This window comes from Manis javanica, chromosome 8 (assembly GCF_040802235.1).
Source record: "Manis javanica isolate MJ-LG chromosome 8, MJ_LKY, whole genome shotgun sequence".
NCBI classification, from domain to species: domain Eukaryota; kingdom Metazoa; phylum Chordata; class Mammalia; order Pholidota; family Manidae; genus Manis; species Manis javanica.
In genome coordinates, this window is record NC_133163.1 from 116,109,761 (window position 1) to 116,133,719 (window position 23,959).

At 41.6% G+C, this 23,959-nt stretch overlaps 1 protein-coding gene across 4 annotated transcripts in view; it reads left to right on the forward strand.

Moving 5' to 3' along the window:
• Positions 1-23,959, forward strand: part of LOC108406718 (IQ domain-containing protein H) — a 128,374-nt gene that overhangs the window by 86,198 nt on the left and 18,217 nt on the right. For all 4 annotated transcript variants that reach the window (XM_037010038.2, XM_073212043.1, XM_073212042.1 and 1 more), the window contains 2 exons: positions 14,979-15,149; positions 23,810-23,932. In XM_037010038.2, the coding sequence (XP_036865933.2) occupies positions 14,979-15,149; positions 23,810-23,932 (294 nt within the window). The remainder of the gene's footprint in view (positions 1-14,978; positions 15,150-23,809; positions 23,933-23,959) is intronic.

The window sequence follows — 23,959 nt, forward strand, 5'->3', positions numbered from 1 at the left end:
TGACTGTAATGGGGTATGTGGTGGGGACTTGATAATGGGGGAGTCTAGTAACCACAATATTGTTCATGTAATTGTACATTAATGATAAAAAAAAACTTCCTGTAAAAAAAAAATTCAATGAAACCAAGAGCTGGTTTTTTGAGAAGATAAACAAAATAGACAAACCTCTAGCCAGACTTACAAAGAAAAAGAGAGAGAGGACACACAAGAAAAATCAGAAACAAAAAAGGAATAGTTACAGCTGACACCACAGAAATACAAGGAATTATTAGAAAATTTCATGAAAAATTATATGCCAGTAAATTGGACAACCTAGAAGAAATGGACAAATTCCTAGAAAAGTACAGCCTTCCAAGAGTAACCCAGGAAGAAGCAGAAAATCTGAACAGACCAATTAGCAGCAATGAAATTGAACTGGCAATCAAAAAACTCCGAACAAACAAAAGTTCAGGTCCAGATGGCTTTACAGCTGAACACTACCAAACATTTAAAGAAGAGCTAATACCCATCCTTCTTAAAGTATTCAAAAACTTAGAAGAGGAGGGAGTACTTCCAAACTCATTCTATGAGACCAACATCACTTTAATACCAAAACCAGACAAAAACACTACAAAAAAAATTATAGACCAATATCCCTGATGAACATAGATGCAAAAATCCTCAACAAAAATACTAGAAAACCAAGTTCAAAAGTACATCAAAAGGATCATCCAACATGACCAAATGGGATTTATTCCAGGGCTGCAAGGATGGGACAATATTCATAAATTAATCAAGGTGATACACCACATTAACAAAAAAAAGGAATAAAAACCATATGATAATCTCAATAGATGCTGAAAAAGCATTTGACAAAATTCAACATCCATTCATGATTAAAACCCCCAACCAAATGGGTTGAACGTACCTCAACATAAGGCCATATACAACAAACCCACAGCTAACGTAACACTCAGTGGCAAAAAGCTGAAAGTGTTTCTTAAGATCGGGAACAAGACAAGGATGTCCACTCTCACCACTTAAATTCATAGTACTGGAGGTCCTAACCAATGCAATCAGACAAGACAGAGATGAAACACATCCAAATAAACCCCAAAGACTCCATCAAAAAACTATTAGAATAACTGGATTCAGCAAAGTTCAGGATACAAAATTGATACACAGAAATCTGCTGCATTCCTACATACTAACAGTGAACTAGCAGAAAGAGAAATCAGGTTAATAATTCCATTAACAATTGCAGGAAGAAGAATAAAATACTGAGGAATAAACCTAACCAAGGAGGTGATAGATCTGTACTCTGAAAACTATATGACACTGATGAGAGAAATTAAAGAAGACACAAATAAATAGAAATATATCCCATGCTCAAGGGTAGGAAGAATTAATATTGTTAAAACGGCCATCCTGTCCAAATTTACAGATTCAATTCAATCCCTATCAAAATACCAACAGCATTTTTCAATGAACTAGAGCAAATAATCCTGAAATTCATGTGGGGCCACAAAATACCTCAAATAGCCAAAGCAATTCTGAGAAAGAAGAACAAAGCTGGGGAGATTATGCTCCCTGAATTCAAGCTCTATTACAAAGCTATAGCAATCAAAACAGTATGGTACTGGCACAAGAACAGGCCTGAAGATCAATGAAACAGAATAAAGAGCCAAGATATAAACCCATGCATATATGGTCAATTAATATGTGATAAAGGATCTATGAATATAAAATGAAAAAGACAGTCTCTTTAATAAATGGTACTAGGAAAACTGGACAGCTACATGCAAGAGAATGAAACTGGATTGCTGCCTAACTCCATGCACAAAAGTAAACTCATAATGGATTAAAGAACTAAATGTAAGACATGAAACCATAAAACTCTTGGAAGAAATCATAGGCAAAAATCTCTTGAACATAAGCATAAGTAATATTTTTCCAGCCACATCAAAATTGAACAAGTAGAACTACATCATACTAAAAAGCTTCTATACGGCAACGGACACCATCAACAAAACAAAAAGTCAACCTACAGTATGGGAGAATATATTCCTAAATGATTCATCAGATAAGAGGTTAACATCCAAAATATATAAAGAACTCATATGACTCAACACCAAAAAAACAAATAACGCAATTAAAAATTGGGCAGAGGACCTGAACAGATATTTTTCTGAAGAAGAAATACAGTTGACCAACAGGCACCTGAAAAGATGCTCTACATCACTAATCATCAGAGAAATGCAATCAAAACTACAATGAGATATCACCTTACACCAGTTAGAATGACCACTATCCAAAAGACAAGAAATAACAAGTGTTGACAAGGATGTGGAGAAAAGGGGACCCTCCTACACTGTTGGTGGGAATGTAAATTGGTGCAGCCACTGTGGAAAGCAGTAAGGAGGTTCCTCAAAAAACTAAAAATAGAAATACCATATGAACAGGTAATTCCATGTCTGGTAATTCACACTAAGAAAACAAAATCCCTGATTCAAGAAGATATATGTACCCTTATGTTTATTGCTGCATTATTTACAATATACCCAAGATATGGAAGCAACCAAAATGTCTATCAACAGATGAGTGGATAAATAGGACCTAGTACATATACACAATGGAATATTATTCAGCCATAAAAAAGAAAGAAATCCTCCCATTTGCAATAACATGGATGGACCTAGAGGATATTATGCCAAGTGAAATAAGCCAGGCAGGCAGAGAAAGACAAATGCCATATGATTTCACTTACATGTGGAATCTAATAACAAAACAAAATGAACAAAATAGCAAAATAGCAGTAGGCTCATAGACAGAGAAGTGACTGGCAGTTAGCATAGGGCAGAGGTTGGAGTGGATGGGTGGGGCAGGTGAGAAGGATAAAGAGGCACAAAAATTCTCAATCATAATATAAGTTGGTCACAGGGATGGCAGTACAGCATGGAGAATACAGCCAGTGATTCTGCAACATCTTCCTATGTTGACAGATAGTAACTGCACTAGTTGGGGTAAAGATTTAATAATGTGGGTAACTGCTGAACCACTGTGTTGTATACTTGAAACTAATATATGATTGTATATCAACTATACTTCAATTTTTTTTGAAGTTACCCATGAAAAAAATAAAAATAAAAATAAAGAAGACAATTTTTAAAGAAATAACTATCAAAGTTCTATTCATCGTAAAGATTTATGGCATACCAAAGAATATGCTCTCTCAGATTTGGGGGGGAAAACATCTGTGTATGCATTTTGTATTTTTTTATTCACTTGCTGATAAAGGTAATATGAAGAAAGTAATAAAGACTGTATAAAATGCATTATCAAATAAAAGTAGAGCTAAAACTAAGAATTCATACTCATCTGCCATGATTTACAAGCCTTCCAGTCATTCTCCTGAGAGTAAGGAATATATCAAGAAACTGTGCATTGGATTTTAGAAGAGATGGGCAGAAGGAGGAAGGAAAAGAGGAAGGAAAAAAGGAAACACCAACCTTAACAGTTTCTGCATCTGCTACAAATTGAACCTAAGAGACAAATGGTGTCATGGGGGGTCAGTCAATTAAAAGTAGCCTCTGGGGTGAAGTTTCAGCGGACAGAGGCCTGATGTAGCAGCAGATCCCTGACAGGTAAGCCAGGGCTGAGGAACACTTACTTATTCAGGTGAAACTGCAGTGTGATTTCCAGTCAGCAGCTACTCAGCTGGAATTTTCCCAGGGTCCTAAGTCTACACCCATACATTTCTGGAAAGTGCCATGGACTTTAACTGATCAAAAAGGAACCTTAGCTTTTTGCCTGCAATGAAGGACAATATCTCTTTGTCTTTTATACAGCTCTTTTAGTATAGGCTCTCAAAGTGCTTTACAAATTACAGGGAAGGTGAGGCAGAAAGGTGGTAAGTGACTTGCCCAAAGTCCCCCAGTAAATCACAGGCCTTCCTCTGACTTCAGAACCACCTGGTAATCGGAGGAGCTTCTAGATGTGACTGCTGGCATCACAGAGCTCATTCTCATTCCACCAGGCATTTGTTTCCCTTGCCAGGCGGGAAGTAATCTCCAGGAGAAGGCATGGGAGAGAAAACAGATCTCAGAGTTAGGCAACCCTGGATCTTAATTCTAGCCCTGCTGCTTAGCTATGGAACTTGGGCACATTTCTGGGTTCTTTGAACCTCCACTTTAACTTCTATAAAATGGGGATGTTCATATCTACCTCACAAGGTGATTGGGAGGATGACATGAGAAAATACCTAAGTGCATTGTACATAATAGACCCTTATACACATTAATTTCCCTTTTTACTTCTCCACATCTTCCTTCCTAGAGTCTTTCTTCCATGAGGTCAACTAGGCAGCTTTTTAAATATTGCTGCCATCAAAAAAGATGGCATTTTGGCTTGATACGGTGCTGAATCTTTCCAACACCAGAGTCTATATACAACAAAGGCAAACTTGTGTGATCCACATTCACCTCTCAGATAGTGAAATCCAAAGGTTCCATTATGACAAACGTGTTACCTGGCACTCAGCCCTCTCCTGTCACCAAATTAGTCAGGATTTAACGGATCATTGGATTAACTTGATGGGGATGAGGAAGTTCCCATAGAAGGCATAGGGCTTGGGAGGAGCCTCAAGCCACAGAAGGCAGGCCGAGGTGCTGGGAAGCCCCTGGAATGAGCAACAGGAGGGAAGGAGGGAAGTGGGAGTGTTTAGAACAAAGCTTTTGGGTGTCATCTGCCCACTTGCCCAACCAGCCCTGACTCTCTTCTGGACTGGATCACGTCCAACTCCACTCGGTTCAGGAGCTGATACAAAATGAAAGGCTGTGGTTGGGAGTAGGAGGAAGTAGACTTCCTTTTAGAAAAACGACACTGTATCCTCTGAGCAAATGAAGTCTTTTTGATAGCTGCCAATACATTATCCCTTCCAGCCCATGGCTGCTTATTGAGCCCCAAGTTTTAACCCTTGTTAGGCACGAGTTTGCTTTAGTGTATGTAGCAGATATTTTTTTACCCACATATGGAAAGCTTGTTAAGGTATAGACTTGACGAATACCTAGAATCAATTCAGAGGCAGTTTAGAAAGGGGTTTATAACAAGCTCCTTCATTCAATCATTATTTACATATTCAATTAGATTCAAACAAGTAACCATTCAAATATTGTAGGTGCTCTTCCAAGAATGGGTCTCCTGGAGGTTAGATTGTGTGTGTGCATGTGTGCATGTGTGTATTTATTGAGGTATTGCACATGCCATAAAATTCACCTTTTGAAGTGTACACTGCAGTGGCTTTAATATATTAACAGTTTACACAACTACCACCATTCTCCAATTTCCCAATAAACAAACTCTGAACCCAATAGAAATCATTTCCCACACCCTTTTCCACCCAGCCACTGGAAACCATTTTCTGTTTCTCTGGATTTCCCTATTCTGGACATTTCATATAAATGGGATCATACAATAGGTGGTCCTTTGTGACTAGGTCCTTTCATTCAATGTAATGTTTTCAAGATTCATCAATGTTGTAGCATATTATCAGTGCTTCATTCCTTTTAATGGCTGAATAATAGTCCACTGTGTGACTATACCATTTTTTGTTTATTCATTAGTTGATGGACATTTGGATTGTTTCCACTTTTTGACTATTATGAATAATGTTACTGTGAACATGTACAAGTTTTGTATGAACATATGTTTTCATTTCTCCTGGTTAGGTACCCAGGAGTAGAATTGGTAAGTCATATGTAACTGAAAGTTTAACTTTTTGAGCAACAGCCAATTGTTTTTTAAAATGGTTGCACCATTTTACAATCTCGCAAGCAACGTATGAGGGTTCCAATTTCTCCATATCTTTGCCAACACTTGTCATCTACTCTTTTATTTCAGCCATCCTTGTGGGTTTGAAGGGGTAGCTCTCCCATCAAAGGGAAGATTATTTTCCCTTATGTTATTTAATTGAATCAGCCAGCAGATTTATAGTGCACACTTATCAGGAGTCCTGTGTTAGATATTGTGCAGGATGCACATATGAATAAAAGAAGCCCTTGCCCTCAGTCTGATTCTGCTCTCTCGGAATTTGCCAAATGTAAACAAACTTGCCTTGGACTTGAAATCAAGACGCTCTGATTTCTGACCTGAACTCTGCTCCTGACCAGGTCTTTTCCCCTCTTGCAGCCTCGTGCCTAGGGTTTGAGAAGACTGGACCAGACCAACTCCAAGGCCATAGCTCTGACAGCCAGTGTTTCTGGCCTATATATTCTGCAGCTAAGGAGGATTTTTATAAAAACTTCTGACTTACTGGAGCTGTCAAGGAAACTGAGAAAAGGCAAAGTCTGCTGCCGACTCATGGCCTTGATAGGACCCGAGCTGGGTGCTCATCTCCATCTCATTTTGCACAAGAGTCTTTCACACCCACAGAGACTGGGCACAGGAATCCTTCCCAATGGGAGCTATAGAGCAGGAGCTTTCTGCTTTAAAGATTCACACATAAGCCTTTTGGAGATTATTTGTAGTAACTTGAAAGGAACTTCTCAACTAAGCAAATCATTCACCAGCCTTGACATTTATGGTGTGAAAATTAAAGAAGGAGAATAACTATCTCCAGCATAAGGTTATTATGTTGAATTGCTGTGGACAAAGCATATACAATTACTAGTCCTAGAAACCTGTAATAGCTTATGAAAATTAAGTTTTCGTGCTTATTATAGTTGATGCTTAATGTCAAAATAAGAAAATGGGCTTCCAAAACTCATGATAAAAAAGTAAGGCAATACTTAAAGAAAAAAAAAGACATGAGTATGTAATTCTGTACCTTAAGAATACAAATAATATCAGGCCATCACTCTTAAAAGTAATAGAGGGAGGATCACAAACATATAGAATTAGTAGAAGAAACTTGGAAATGGAAGCAGAGAAAGCAAAAGCCTATTAAAAATTTTGTGATTTTTTTTAAACAGAAATGAAAAAACATCAACAGAGTTGCTGCTGATACATGTTTAAATTTCAATATTTTCCATTTTGGATCCCCAAATTAATTTTTAATGTAATTCCTGAACACCCTGAAAGAACTTCCAAAGTCACAGAGAAGCTCTGGCACTATAGAGAGATTGGGCTATTAATGCTACCTTAGGTGTCATGAAAAGAGCTGAACCAAGAGTCAGGAAACTTGAGCTTTGATCCCAGCTCTTCCCCTAAGTGAGGATTTTGAGCAAGTCAGTTCATCTCCTAGAGTCCTCAGCCTTCAAAGGAGGTGGGGGTGAAGGTCCTTTTAGGTCTGTTGGACAGAGCTGTTTAAGACTTCTCTGGACCTTGAGTATTTTTAGTTTTAGAGATTCTACCACCCACATCATATCAAATGTATTATCATGCATTCTACGCATTATAATTTAGACATAACTATGTAAAAGTTGTGTTGCACTTAACTGATGTTTTGTTGATTTTTAAAAAAACATGTGTTATTTTGTAGTTTTCTTTACATATTTGGGACCCAGTGACTTTTTCCCCCCCGCCAAGAATCCAAACATTTTGAAGGCCTTTGAAAATCACAGAGGCCCTAGGCATGGTGGACTACCAGCACCTCAGTGCTAAGTGGCAGGGCCCAGATTTTTTGCTGCTTCTGGCCCACAGGCTCCAAAGGCGCGGTAGAAGGCAACATCCAGGGTGGGAGGTAGAGAAAAATGCATGCTCTAGTTGCTCAGAGACAGCCTCATGGAGCTGATTTAAATCATGCCCAGAAGGATAAACAAGATTAATAGAGACAAAGGGGAACGGCTCCAAGATGAATACTTAGAGTCTCAGTGGCTGTTCAGGGCCAAGGTTGACGGCCCCACACAAGGGCAACAGCAGTTGTCTCTCCAAGAGACTGTGCCATCCTAGCAGCCGCCACCAGGTGGCAACATGCCAAGAGGCTGCAGTCCCCTCTGCTGCATTGATTTTTTAATGTAATACCAACAATTCTTCCCAAATATCATAATCACATTAATATTCTTCTGACTGGAAATTCTTCAAGTGCAGTGACCCAACTTGTTTGAAATTAATATGAAGTACGTTGTTTACCACAACTAAGAGCCCAGTGTTTTCTGGTGATGATCAAAACGGGAAGAGATGTGACTTTGTACTACCTAAGAGAGTATGTTCTCTGTATGCTGGCTGGGATTCCAAAGCCTGTTTTCAAACAGCATCTGAGAAGAGATGAATGTGCTCCCCAGTTTGAGAAGCAGGCTAGAATACTGAAATCAGCACCAAGCAAGTGAGTTCTTATACCTGCCCCAGACCCTTCCTTGCTCTGGCAGTCCCATGCAGAAGAAGTCGGATCCAAACAGATCTGTGACTGCCGGACCTCACAATAATAATCCCACACAGTATCTTCTGTAGTCACTGGATCCTCACAAAAGCCCTCAGAGGTAGAGACCATCACAGAGAGGAATGTCTTCACAGAAAAGGAAACTGAAGCCCAGAGAGAAAAAGGAAGTTCAGATCACACAGACAACAGACAGTGAGCAGCAAGGCCGTCACCCCCAGCAAGGTCCTGTACCTTGGCACAGTGCCCTTTCCATTCTAGCGAAGCTACCTGCCTCCCTCAAGGCATAGACCTCTCCACTCCCCAGTATCCTCCAGTTGTTGTCACTTCTTTTCCCCACCAAGCCCCTATCCTTCTCAACCACATTTCATGTCAGCCTAAACAGAGTGAGTGGACGTTCCCTAATGAAGCCCTCACCTCCTACAGATCTTCCCTCTCCCCCCCAAGGAGAGCTTCCAGGCAAAGGTTCAAAAGTGACACCAGAGGAAAAGATGCCTGCCTACCAGGCACTCATTTTTCTCTATCCCTACAGTCCAGCCAAGCCCATCCTCTGATTTTATAGCTGAGAGATAAAGAAAAGCTACCAGATCTTGTTCCATTCACTAGGACATCGTTCAGCAAAGGCATCTCAAACTTAATCTATCCAAACCTGAAATCCTGATTTTACCCTCTTTAACCTAAATCAGTCTGCCCCACTTAGTCCATGGCAATTCTATCCTTCCATTTTTTCAGGGTTAAAGTCTTGGGGGTATCCTTGACTCCTCATTCTTTCATACCCACATCCAACCCATCAGTGGATCTTAGAAGTTCTAGTTTTGAGATGTCTCTGTGGCTGCTTCTCCCATCCTCTACTATTTCCATCCTGTCCAGCCACCATTGTCCCTCACCCAGATCACTGCATAGCCTCCTAACTGGCCTTCCTGCTTCCATTCTTGACCCCCTCGTGTTCTCTTCTCTGCACCACACCAGCGCGGCCCTTTAGCAATACGTTAGACCGTGTCACTCCTCTGCTCAGAACCTTTCAATGGATCCCCAACCTCCACAGTCGTCAGTAGGAAATAAGCCCCTGACTCTGTATTTAGCCAAACCAGTAAGAACAGAACGAACTTTGGCTTATTCGTGGCTGTACTGCCCAGAAAGCAGAGCAGCTGGACAGGTGATCTGGCCTCTATACTGAGTCTGGCTGAGGGTTTGGTCTCACTCTAGAAAAAATTAAGTGATCCAATCGTGGATTTCCTGTGAGATCAGGAGTAAATAACACACGAGCGTGGGTAGGGACGTGGTACACACACCCCTCGTCCAAGACAGGCTGCTGAGAAGTGTGCCATTTATCACACTCTGCCCTAAAGGCCGGGTGCCATCATGTGGTGGGTGAATTCTCAGTGCTGCATGTCCCAGTTGTCTTAGCTGGATTATCTGCGTTTTAAAAAATTCTCTACGAGGTGAGAAATCATCACAATCTCCAGTTAGCCTCAAAGATGCATCTGGAGGCAACTGAGGGAGGGTCCAGCATTTCCAATGCCTGGTCAAGCAAAGTACAGCCCGGCGAGGTGACTGGCTGAGGATCACGAACATTCATCAGACTCAGGTACCAGGAGTGGGGACTTTAGCAGGTCACTTTCCTGTCTGGAGCCTCAAGTTCTGCTCTTTACAAAAAAAAGGTGATGATGAAAAAGAAGAAAAAAATCTAGAGATGGGTGTGGAAACGTCTATGGATTCTTAAAAGCTCTGGAATTCTATGATTCTTCAACAAATCTTAAAAAATTAGTCTCTTAGTCCTATACCTATCCTGATGCTCAAAAGGAAGACTGGCAACACCAAACTCTTGCTAGGGGACTTCACTGCACTTGGAGGCACTCACAGAACATAGGGTCTGAGCACATCTGCCCACATCTGCCTGCTCTGCCACCTGTCCCTCCTGTCTGTCACAGGAATGAGGCAGGAGCAGCGGTGCACAGGAGGCCTCCATCTGCCCGGAACACCCAAGGCATAAAGGACTCAATGCTGGGCCTTTCTCCCATACCTCCGCAGACAGAAGTGTGTTATAACCTTTTCATCTCAAAGCTTGCAGCCCAGACAGGACCCAGAACCTCAGAACAGAACAATTCTGGGCAGGCTTGCCTCTGCTTGACCCTGTCTTTCAGTTCTCACATGCTCGTTTGCAGGTCGATGGGGTTGTTGCAATTTCTTGCTTTGCCTTCCGCCTTGTGTTCTGCCCACCCCAGGCCTCCCAGGGCAGCTGCAGTGAGGGCGGCATCGCTCATGGTGCCCATGAAAACAGTGGAGCGCTGGAGCCCTTGCAGTTCTTCTTCCCCCAACCCATACCGGGCCTGCCCCCTCCCCTTGCTGAAGCTGCAATGCACTTTTTGCAATAAATCCAGTAGAAATAGAATGTAAGCCACAAATGTAAGCCACATGTGTATAATTTTTCATTTTCTAGTAGACTCATACATATAAAAAGGTAACTAAAAAAATGAATATAATTTTGATAATGTGTTTAACCTAAATAATCAAAATATTATTATGATTTCAACATGTAATTAGTACAAAATATTATGAGATATTTCATATTCCTTTTCCCTCTTCAGTCTTCAAACTCTGGTGTGTACTTTGTATTTATAGCACATCTCAATTTGAACCAGTCACATTGCAACTGTTCAGTATGTGCTAGTGGCCACTATATAACATAGTACAGATCTAGGATATACATGAAAGTTTATATATAACTGCACTTACCATAATTCTACTAATATCAACAACTGTTAATATTTTGTTATATTTTCATCTAGTCTTTTCTATGTATATCTGCAAAGCCAAAGTCATATTGTCCTTTATCTTTGTTTTGTTGTTTTATGTATCTTCCTACCTTATCAAAACTCATCTTCAATTCAGCAAAATTAGTCATAATCATCATCGTTATAATACCACAGACTATCACATCACTTGGATATGTCATCAACTTTTTGAATGATGCCTAAACATTGGACAGCAGCAGTTTGTCAATATTACAAGTAATGCTGAGATTAATATTTTTGTGTTGTTTGTGCTTCTTAAGGCCTTGATGTAAATCTCCCTAGTATTCTAGCCACTTTTAACAAAATGATTTTTAAACATCATCGATCAAACAACTATCAACAAGTAATTTATGGCCAGGAGCCAAGACACCTTGGTTTCTCATTCCACACCTTTGGTACCTGGCTCTGCAACCGAGGGCAAACTGCTTCACTTCTCACACTACAGTTGCTTCATTTATAAAATAAACTGATTGTATTGGATGATTTTCAAGGGTCTTTCCAGCGCTAACCTTCAGTGATGCTTTCCCGTCACCCTCACATCTAATCAGTTAACCTGTCAAGCTGGTCACCGCAAGTCCTGCAAGTTATGTCAAAGCCGCCTCCTAAACGTTGGAAACCCACCCACCTCTCTCCCTCTCCACTCACAGGGCCTTTGTATAGGCTGCCATCATCATCACTCATCTAAATTGTGATGGGAGTATCCAGTGCAGAGAGAGATTAGGTTCTAAAGTTAACATCAAAGTCCAAAATCAAGAATAGGATGTGTGTGTGTGAAAGCATGGGACTGGTTCCGAGGAGATGCTCAATGAATATTGATTGCATCTGAATCTGAAACCAGCTTCAAGAGATCCACCTAGACTCTATCCTGAAAGACTGCAGAGGAATTCACAGTCAAGCATCCGAAGTACTAATGTGGCCTAGTGCAAGCCAAGCCACGCCCCAGACACTGGGTGCTGTGGGAAAAACAGAGATTCAGCAGTTTCCCCTAAAGGGCTGACAGTCTAGAGGAGGCAGAGACCCTGTATACAAAACAGGCATGCCTCAGGCGGAGTCTTCCATGGGAAAACCATGGAACAGGACAATTATCTGAGCAATCCAGGCAAGCCTGCTGTTGAGGAAAAGACTTGTAGAAATTTGTTCTGCCATGTCTTTTGCGAGCCAACAGGTTAGGGCAGTCGAGGGAAACAGAAGTACTTTGGCTCTGGAAAGACCAGAGCACGTGTCTATGCTCTAGGACCTTCAGCGAACTATGAGGCTGCTTTTTGATCTCAGTATCTTCATCGGTCAAGTGGAGACAGAGTAATACCAATCTTGCCCGAATCTAACCACCTACTAGATTGAGTTGTTGTGAGGTTGAACACAATGATTATAAATGAGGAAAATAGTTACTAAATGAGGCAATCGAATAGCGACATAAGCAACTGAAAATGTGTATCATACAATCCTACTGCTCTTACAGGAAATATTTAGCAATCATAAATAACGTTTGTATTGAGCTTTATCATTTGTAAGACAATTTTATGTGCATTTATTTTATTTGTTTTTAAAATCCTATGTGGTATTATCATCCACTCCTTTTACACTTCAGGATACTGAGATTGAGGGAGCTTAAAGACCTTGTTCAAGTTTATACTATTTGAGAAGGCCAGATTTAGGCTCTCCGACTCCGAGGTTCTCCCTCTTTCCCCTACAATGTGCTGCCTTCCCATTAAAGTCCTTATGACCAAAACATTAATACTATTAACATAAATATTAATAGTTTGTCATATACATTTCCCTTTGATCAAGGACCCTGAAACATTAAAATAGAAGCTCTGGAAAAGAAAAAAAAAAGCCTGACACACAAGAGAAGTGAGTTAACTTTTCTGTACTGAGGACACGTAGCTGTCGCCATCTGATTTGCATTTTATGCCATACAGCAGGAAACATTTAAGTTGACAAATAGGATATTTACAATTGCAACAGATACTTGGCAGTTAGCTTTGAACAACTGTTGCAAATGTGATTTATTTGCTATTATAAAAGGGCATTACTGTGCGAATATGACTCCTGAAATTAGCTTCAGTTTAGCAAGGGGCCTTGACAGCTTGACCTCTTAATATCCTTATAATGATGGTATTTACATTCAATGCTTACTCAAGTCACTCTCTGCGAGATTTGTTTGAGAGGAGTCCACTCTAGGGCAGATATATTATATAATTTTACATACCGAGTTAGTGTGTGAGGGGCAGGTAGTCCCTCTAAGAGGAAAACAATGTTTAATCAAGTCTTCATGAAAACATGTTTGTTTCCAACTTCCTACAGTGCAAATGCATTAGTGGTAATTACGGCATACTCCAGAAATACAGTACTTCATGTTTTCTCCACAAGACATTTCCAAGGCATGGATTATATTAAACAAGAACATATTTTGATCCTCTGCAACTTCAGCTTTTAATTTGACTGGGAAACTGGTACAGGGCCTAGTATTGGTGCCACCTCCTGCAGCCAGGGATAGGAAGAGGGTGGACTTCAAGCCAGATGGAACTGGATTCAAATACTCGCACCACTACTGACTGTATTTGTGCACACCCCTCTGAAACTCTGTTTCTTCATTTATGACACAGGGCTGTTACTTTTTAGGTTGTTATAAAGATCTGAGACGTTTTTGAAGCACCTGGCACATTACAGGTACTTAATACATGGAACCAGTCATGTTTGCATTGCCTGTCGAAGCTCAAATGTCACCTTCTCCAAGATGCAGCCCTAACTTCACTAGACAAACTCAGTCTGTCCTTTCTTTCTGCTTCAGTCATTCTTTGTCCCTTCGCTTCATTATATCATGTATCACATTGTGTTGTAATTGGCTGAATATGAATGTATCTGTCCTCCCATTCTAGATGGCAGGATCTGCGCCTATTTACTTTTGACTCTCCAGTGACTAGCACAATAGCTTTGACTTGCCTTCACCAGCCTTGAGAATTGAACTGAGGAGGACTCTGGGGTGCTTCTGGATTCATTGTGGAGGAGGAGGGTGCCAAGGGCAATTAAGGATAGTCTGCCACAGGAGAAGGAAGGGGTAGCATGTGACCCACTTTCACCATTCCCAGTTTAGTACATAGTAGATGCTCACTAAACATGTCAAAGAAATAAATGGACATTACTCAGTTAATTAGTAGCTTACAGTAACTTATTGCTTACAATATGTATCTACTATATATCTACTTCTCAAAGCATTTTAATTTTTGTCACATCGTTGTGTTCTTCTAATAACCCTGTGATTCACATAGGATAGGGGTTAGTTATCACTGTGTCTCAGAGGAGGGCATGGGGACACTGGGGTGGTAGAGAGAATTCCCTGTACTCTCAGGGTAAAATAGTGGTAGAGTGAAGACTTGCAGGCCAATCACAGGTTTCCCTGAAGTATCCCACTGAGATTCCCAGAGAGGCTGGCACTGGTTTTTTAAAAATCAAGACAGATGCCCTTTTCTCATATTCACTCTTCCCCTGCCGTCTGCTCCTCTTTAGTTACCATCCTCTGAGGCTTCTGTCCAGTCTCGTTTTCTCAGTGGAAAACATTGCACCGACCACTTAGAAATGGCAAACCACAGGCAGGAAAATCCAATTCCACACGAGCCCTGTGGAACTGGCCATCTCCAGTACATCATCATGGCCGGGTGTTTTCATTTTTATAACTTCCTACAAGAGCCTTTGATTTTCTGATTAGAAACAGGCTGGAGGCTCCATCCTTCAGGTGAATGAAGTAGAAACAGAAGCACAAATATTGACTCCGTTAAGTCACATGCACACTGGTTTAGTTGGGTCTGTTGTGGTTTTGGGATGTTCAGGGCCGGTTGGGTTTCTCTCCCAGTTGCTGATCTCACCCTCACTTCTATGGTTCCTGTTTTAATCAGGTGTGGGCAACAGGCCTTAAGGTCTCATACAGTGACCAGCTGGCCCTGACTCAGCTCACCTTATACCTGACCAACGGCCATCTGGATTGCAATCTGAGCACCCTTGAAGTGCCCCGCTTTGTTTCCAAGAAAGAGACGAAAATGAGCTGCCTTAAGGCCCCATCAATGCCGGTAAGCAAGGAACAGCTGCCTCCTGATTCTCCTTGGTGCCCAGCAATACTCAATTGCTACTTCCGGAGCCCTGGCTATGTGCCAGGCTCTTTGAGTCCAGAGAGATGGAAGAACCTCAGGCAAGTCATTTAACCTCTCCAAAGTGGGTTTCTGGAATTCAAACTCATTGGTCGCAGGGAAGGGGAAAAGCCTTCTAGAAAGCGAAACACCATGTGGGGAGGTGAAAGAGTTTGGAGTTCTCCAGGGGGAGAGCTGGGGGCTCCCCTCAGGTTCATCTACTTCACGTCCCTGAGCAAGTACACTTACACCTACCACTTTAATTACCAGTAATTTCTTTTAAAAAACCCACATTTTTCTAGCCCCAATCTCTTTTTTGAGCTTCAGACTCCTAGATCCAATATGCTACAGAATCTCTGTTTGGAGTTCTCAGGGTCAAATGATCCCAGCCTGCACGAGACATCTGTCCTCCTCCATACTTCCTCTTGGTGGGTCGGACAGGAGACCCATCTGACAGCCCATCCCCATGCTGCTTGGCAGCAAGCTTACGTTGATGCTAGCTGCCAGAATGCCTCAATCCTGACCTTTCCTCTCCCTCCACAAAGATACTGCCTTTGTTTCCACTCTCATTGGTTCACACTAGCATTACAATTGCTCTCCCCTGAAAGTCCCTGCCTCCCATCTCTCCCCTCAGCCTAACCACACACACACAGTCAAGGTGGTCAAGGTGAAAAGCAAATCTGAGCTTGCTGCTCCCCTACTTAGGATTTTGAAATGACTCCTGTTGTCTTCAGGAAAACCTCACCTTCCCAGCGAGGTAATGAGGTCCTCATGATCTATCTCCTTCTGTGTCCCTAGCCTCCCATCTCATCACTAGCCCCATGGCTAGGGTGGCTGGGGTCGGCAGTCCTGGGGCTTGTTGAGGTTTACCAACCTTAGAACCCAGGTAAAACAGGGTAATCTCTGTGGGTGTAGTGGTCTGAGTTGACTATGGGGGAGAACAAAGGTCAAGAGGACCAGATGGCCCTCAGTGTAGGTGGATATGAGAACTGACTGGGCTGCCTGGCCCCAAATGCTCTGACAGCTGCCAGAAGTTTCTGCTACTTCTCCTGCAAGTGGGATTTTTGCCTATGAAGCTCTACTTGAGATCAAAATAATCAAACAGATAAAAGGAGAATTCTAGTGGTTAACAGGACCCCCTACCCCCAGAGCCCTAAGATACCTTTTTAGAGAAATACCTCCTGCCTCTCTGCTGAGCTGGTTTGGGTCTGAAGACACATCTGGATTTAAAAAACCCTGTTTGACTCTCCCCAGAGTCCCTGCAGTCACTTTCTTGGCAGGAACCTAGTGTACATCAGAAAGAGTAGCCTGGAGAAGGTGCCAGATGGCTTGGGAGACTCAGGCAGCAGCCTCCTTCTCCTCCTCAGTCCTGGCCTGGGACTTACCCTTGCTCACAGGAATCCCCTTGATCTCCTTGCTTTTTAAGAAGAGAAACAGAATTGCACTGGGGAGGGGAAACAGACCCCTTTTAATTAAGTCCCGGGACTTGCTAATAATCTGCCAGGTCGAACCCCCACCCCATGACCTCCATCCTCACCAAAGGGACCTATAGGACCCTAAATTCAACGCTAGTAGGAGGTTCAGCAATAAAACTTGAGCCCTTCTGGCTTAACAAACCTAACTCCAGGCCATTTCCAAAAGGAAGCTGGAAACTGAGTTAGTATTCAACACAAGACTTCCAAAGACAATTTGCTGCATGTAAGTCTGTTGCTTCAGAAGGCTGTAAGCAGAAGTACTTTAAATTAGAGGCACTCTCCCATCTCCCATTTTCCCCATCTTGCCTATAGGTTTCAATCCTAGCTACAGGCAACACACAGGAATTCTACTGTGATCAAGAGTCTTAAACACTTTTAGGAATTGCCTGTACTCAGAAGGCAGGCATTATGATCTCCAATAACTCAAATGTCTCTACAGTCACTAAAGAAAAGCTATGCAGATTTTCTAATGAAGGAATAAATTGAAAGTGCTTTTGATTTCAGAAAGGTGAGTGGGTGTCCTCACCCTGGTGCCACCATGCAGGTGCACACAGGCACATGCTCCCATGCATGTGTACTCGCATAAGCAATTTTTAAAAGCAGCATGCACACTTACACACACAATACAACTTACAACCAAACTGAAGCTTCCCAAACAAGTGTGAACAGACTGTGAGCCTATCAGCTTATGGTCAGTTGACAGCCCACTTTGAAGACTGAGGAAAAAGGAAAGGCACAGATGAAATCACAACCATGAAGGCACATTCAGAATTAAAGCCTCTGAAATGCTTCCAGTTCAGGCCTACGCCTTTAAAATAATAGGCTATGCCAGGGGAAAGCAAAAACTTATCTGGCCTCTGAGAAGAGCTACTGTCCCATATCAGAAACAGGTGACAAAGTACTGTCATTTAGACCCTGTTAGACCAGGTGTGCGGGCCTCTGACCCAGTGTTCTCCACAAATAACCACTTGAAGGCAGAAACAAGGTCAGATGAGATGCAGACGTGCATGTCTGGGAAATGAAAAGGAGTCACCTATTGACTTTTTAACTTTTAATTAATGTTCTATCAGCATGGGCACAAATTGTCATCCTTCTCTATAGGTTTTACTCCACCTTTCTCTTTGTGGTCCTTCCGCAGTACAATTGGTGAGAGGCCAAAAGGGACCATCTTTGCCAACATCTTAAAACAACCCAAGTCATTTATAAGCATTTTAACAGCACATGATCTGTAATGAATGATTAAGTAAAACCTTTTGTGTTAAATTATGATGTTAATAATGATTCTGTCTGCTGTAATTTATTATGAATTCTCAAATGCTTCGGGTTTGATTTTGATAGAATGCACCAACAACGGAGTTCATGCGATGACTTTATTTTTAGAACTCTTCTTTGAAGGCACACATTTCCCCGCTACGGCTGCTACTGTAATTATGTACAAAACCAATCACTCATTAGAGTTAGGATACATTATCTTCTAGACAGATGAGGCTAAATAAGCAACACATTAATAATTCAGAGAGCAGTTCATTATGCATGTGGATGCCTGCTTCGTAACTGAAATAAGAACCTCATCAGCCTCTGCCAACCCTTAAACAATAGTTCTGTGTTATTGCAACCACAGTCAAGTTTACGCTTGTTAAACTGCTACTTGGATTATTTTATCAAACATTCATTTATTTGTGGTCCCTTACTGCCGAGAACAGATTTTGGAAGCTCCTTTTTTAAGTTAATGATTTGAGCAATGGCTGTTATTAATTCTCAGAATATTATAAACATGATTAATTTTCAGGCAGAGATTTATTGCATAAGGATTTCAACTATGTCAACTGAAATGCATCACTGTCAAAACAAGTATCATGGCGAAAATAGAAATGTTCCACACTTCAAGTGCTGGTGCTTGGAACTAAATCAATTTAAATTGTGGCTGAAGCAAAATTATATTCTCCAGTGAAAAGGACTATTTCGAGCTTCCTTTATTTGGCTCGAAGCATTCTTGTTAGATCGTGATTTAGAAAGGTAGTTTAATAAGACTAGACTTCTACCAATAATATTTTGTCTTCTTTTTTTTTTCCTCTTCTACTAGAAAAGCCCAACCTCTGAAATTCCCACACATTCGAAATGTGGTCAGTGGGAATCTGGTCTGAAAGTCAGGGATCAAGAATTCTGATCCTGTCTGCCTCAGTTTCCTCATTTGTAAAATAAGAGAGGGCTAAATGACCCCCAAGGTCTCTTGAGATATTTAATTTTGGAGGGCCTATAGAGCGGGGCCCTGTACCAAGCCTGGCCCAGGCAGCCTCCTATCCAGTGGGGTGCTGAGGGGGCCAGCTCCCGAAGGGGACATAAGAAGGGCCCATCCTTCCATACTTCAGCCTCCCATTAAGTCCTTTTCTGGCAAAAATCTTTTAGAAAGGAGCAAAATTGTTTGGCAGGTCATATCCTATGTCCTTATCAACCATCACCTTAGCTATCAGTTAATACTTTTAGCAAGAATCAATTAGAAATAAATTCAGCAGTTATTTTCTCAACCTACTTTGTGCCAGGCACTCTACTAAGCACAGAGTATATAAGGATGTGTGACAGAGAGTTAACTGAAAGACACAGATAGAACAGCAGATAAATATAATACATATAAAAATATAATAATAACATCCAAACTGTATTGAACCTTTACTGCACATCAGGTACTTTAAGTGTTTTACATGAATCTTTCAACCTGATCCATTAGGTGGGTGCTGTTATTATGCTCATTCTTAGATAGGAAGACTGAGGTTAAGTGATGTCAAACAATTTACAGAAGGTCACTCGGCAAGCAAGTGTGGAAGCCAGGATTTAGGCCCAGGCCTGTCAGACTTTAAAGCCTGTATGTCTGACCATTGTGCTATTCAACCTGCCTTGTGTTGGCTAACAGTCAATGATGTGACCCGAGAGCAAAGCATAAGCTCATCCCTGAAGAAATCTCTGGTTGACACAACAGAGAAAGCTCCTCAAAGGAGGCTTCATCTCCCTCTGTGATGAGGTTGTGTTTAAGCATACTGCCTTCATCCACTGGCTTCTAATCTGCTCTGAACTAGGCTGAGACTCAATGAGCACTGAATGGGCCAGATGGTTGTAGAGGACTCTTCTGATGCTGTAAAATCCATTAAGGTTATGATTTCCCTGGCAAACCTAAATGGATTTTATAGCATCAGAAGAAAGTCAATTACCCAAGTCAACCTTTCAAAAAATGATGTTTTCTATAAACATAATGCATTATACTCTAAATAGACGTGTGTTAAAATAAGCCCCATGATAACCCCAATAAAACAAGGATTATCATACCCATTTTACAGATTAGGAGACTGAGCTCATGCAAAATTAAGTGAGCTGTTGAAGGTCATAAAGTTAAGTGAGTAGCAATGGCTAATTTGTAGTAAATTCAGCAAGTCTGGTTCAAGTCCCTTTCTGATGAAAAGGTTTATTGGTTGGTTGGTCAGTTTTTATTTTAAATAATTTACCATATTCATGAAATTATTTAGTTTAACAGATGATATTAAAACTAATCTTTTTTGAGTGACTTACTCTGCCAGATACTGTTGCAGGGTCTTTGCCTATTCATCTAATCCTCATGACAACACTGTCATCTATGCTACTGGGCTGGATAAAAGACAACCATCAACTAGTGCTAGTTTTTTCCTACAGAAACTGTCAGGCTGGTTAAATCTTTGAAAAGTAGGTGTATCATGTATAGTCATCTTTGTTAGCATTATTATAACACATTTATTAAGGTCTTAATGTCAGCCAGGAATTTCACCATGCAATAGAGACAGAAAGACATTTGACAAAGCCCCTATCTTCAAGGAACTGAAAAGAAATATAAAATAGCACATATACAAGGAAAATCCACAAGGCCTCATTTAAATGCCATTTGAGTGATGGCCCCTCAGCATGCTGCTGGAGTGGCACCTGAGGATGGTTGGGACGGGAGCTGCTTTACTAAGAAGACAGAGCTTGGTCTGGCCTTACAGACTAAGGCAGTCACTAAGAGGGGAGGGGAGGGAGCCCTCTCCCAGAAGAAGGGACAGAGGCCAGAGAGAACCCAGGGCTGTTAGGAGATGGTAATGAACTACCTGGGCTGGGGCAGAGAATTTGGGAATAGGGGTAAGTGGTGGTAGTAGTCCACTGAGCAAGGCTAGGAGACTGCCTGCGAAGCCGGGTATCTGGATTTCATCTCTAAGGCAAAGAGGAAACACTAAGGACTTCTGAGCTTTGACCCACCTATGTTTGGGAAACAATCAATCTGGTGGTAATGCCCAGAATCTCAGGTACCAAGGGGGGTTGGAACAGCCTGGGAAACTATATTTAGTATAGATCCAAAATGTTCCAGGCCCTACAGATACTTTCAAAAAAACAGCAACATTAGTAGCAGCCATTTATCAGGGGGCAGGTGCTCTAATGGGTGCTTATTTGTCAAAGGGCAGAGAAGTTAAATGACACGTTCAGGATCACACATATAGTACGTGACCCCGTCAGGTTTGAACCTCAGTCTTTCTGACTGCACATAATCCTCACACTACAGAATTCTGCCTGCACCCCCACTCCCAAGTAGGAAAGAGAAGCAGCTCCCCAGCCCATAGAGGTCTGGACTAGGACGATAATGGTAATGGAAAGGCAAACACAGCTTGGAAACACATACCAAATATCCTACCTTTTGTTTCAGATTCTTTATGAATCACAAGCCCACATCTGGGAGGGGGAATCTCAGTCTGTCTCCATACGGAGGAAAGAACCTCAGGACAGCCTGTCCTTACTTGCTCTCTGCTAGTACTAGACAGTGAGGCCTTTGGCCATGCTCTGGAGCCAGGATAAATAGCACTGAGCTGGATCCTGCTATCAGATGCCTGCCTACCTCTCTCTCTCACTGACTGGGGCCTGATCTTGGGTTTGCTAGTTTATATACTATGGCAATATAAGACAAGTTTACAAGACAAAAATAACCTTGGAATTATCTTGTGAATTCATGGCAATTACCATGCAATTACATGCTCGGTAACCGCAATGGAATTCTGGAGTATTTACAGTTCACTTCCATAGACAGAGGCTCAGGCTTCTGGGCCTTCATTGTGAGGGCAGGAGCCTGGTGTAGTTTGGCATGGCAGGATGAGCAGGCCCGGTAGTCACGCTCCTCCAAACCAACTAAACAGCTGAGCCAGAACTTCTCTTAGCCGGTTCTTGTTACCTCACCAATAATTCCTGCCAAGTCCACCGGAGCTTATCTGTCCTCCAAAATATATGCTCTGGGGACAAGGTCTGGAATGACTGCTCTGAGATACCATTTTCTAGGCATGGTGTGACTGAGCCCTGTGCTTTGTGAATCACCTGCTTCTAACCCAAAGCATTCAATGACTGGAAGTTGCCTCAATTACATCCTTTGAAGAGTCTCTTAAGTCACAGGAAAGTGCTATGCACTTACTTATTTCATGTATCCAGTCTTTCTTTCATTTAAGAAACACTGAATGCCCATTCTGCACTAGCATAATGTCCAGCCTGAGGATTCAGAGACCAAACAGTGCCTGACTTCAGAAAACTCCCGGATATATAAGCAGACAGCCAGAGGAACGACTCAGGATAAGTCAGGGCAATAACAAAGTACAGCTGGGAGGCATATTAGAGTCAAATAGATTTTCTTTTGTAAAAATAGCATTCTCAATGGCTACAAATGGGACAATACTAATAGAGGTGCACAACTCAAGATGCATTAGCCTATGGGAGCCTAGGGACTCTGCTGGCATGGGAAGAACAGATTTCATTAATAGTACTACCAATGTGACCATCAGATGCAGTACTTTATGTAAGGTGTTGAAGGAAAAGATAATATATGTGGGGAAAACATGTCACAAAAGGTGAACATGAAATCTGAGTGTGTGTGTTATACATGCAACGAAGAGATGGTCATCTTCCGCTGGGCACTCAGTGAGCCCCAGTACCCTGTGCAGAGGCAGAGAGGCTTGAGGGTCAAAGCAGACAAAGCAGGTGTTTATGATCCTTGCATTCAGCTGTGCACTGACAGCACCACCTTTTCCTTCCCCTCTTCCAAGTCACTACACAAGAGCAGGTACCTGGCTGCCAGCACCTGAGGGTCCCCAAAGTTCAAAATGTGGGCCAGACACTTTCATTTTCTATGCACTAAGGTTGGCCATGGCCCTATATGCCATTCTCCAAATTTCCAGGTATCTAAAGACAAACATAGCTGACTGTCAAAGGCAAACTTACAAAGGACATGCTACAAAAATACCAGGATCTAATACTTTCTTTGACACATAATAAATTGTAAATGTTTTTAGGGAATATTATCATTGAAATACTTTAGGCCTACTGTAACAGTCTCTTTGGGATAGCTCCCGCTAATACGTAAGCAAGATAAAGAACAGCAGTTTCCCGAACAAAGAAGGCAGTTAGAATAAAAATTTTAACATTGGTCCTCTCAAGGAGGTGGGCCATGCTTAGTGACTTGCTTCCAAGGACAGTATGGTAAGGGGGAAAAGAATCTTTATAGTGAGAAGCCTGGTAAAAACTACCTTAGCCAGGAGATGAAGACTGGCAGCGTCAGTGATAAGTCATGTTGATACATGTACCCTTGACATACAGTGATGAAAATGGCTGTATTCCTATGTAGTCCTCCTCTCCAAAACATATGACCCAAGTCTAGTCATGAGAAAAATATCGGACAGACCGAGATTGAGCGGCAGTCTACAAAATACCTGATTGGTACTCCTCAAAAGTGTCAAGATTATCAAAAACAAGGGAAGTCTGAGAAGCTGCCAGAGCCCACAAGAACCTAAGGAGACATACAACCAAATACAGTGTGATTTCCTGGAAGAGATCTTGGAACAGAAAAAGGGTTTTAGGAAAACACTAATGAAACCCAAATAGAGTATGTAGTTAATAGTAGTGAGGCAATTTGGTTCCTTAGTTTTAGCAAACATACCTTATCAATGTTAAACATTAACAATAGGGGAACTGGATGTACAGTATACAGGAACTTTCTGTATTCTCTTCATGATTTTCCTGTTCATCTATAACTCTTCTAAAATTGAAAGTTTACGTAAATATTTTGTAAAGAGTCGTACATTCAGGTGTGGTCTTTTCCAGGTGCTGGCAACCAGTCGCTATGCAGTGATGACCACCCAACTGAGGCACAACGATCTCTCGGTGGTTTTCCACTATGTTTTTCTTCAGATGTGTAAGGCCCATGGAATTGGCTATAACATTGAGGTACGAAGGGTGACAGTTGGCCAAGGT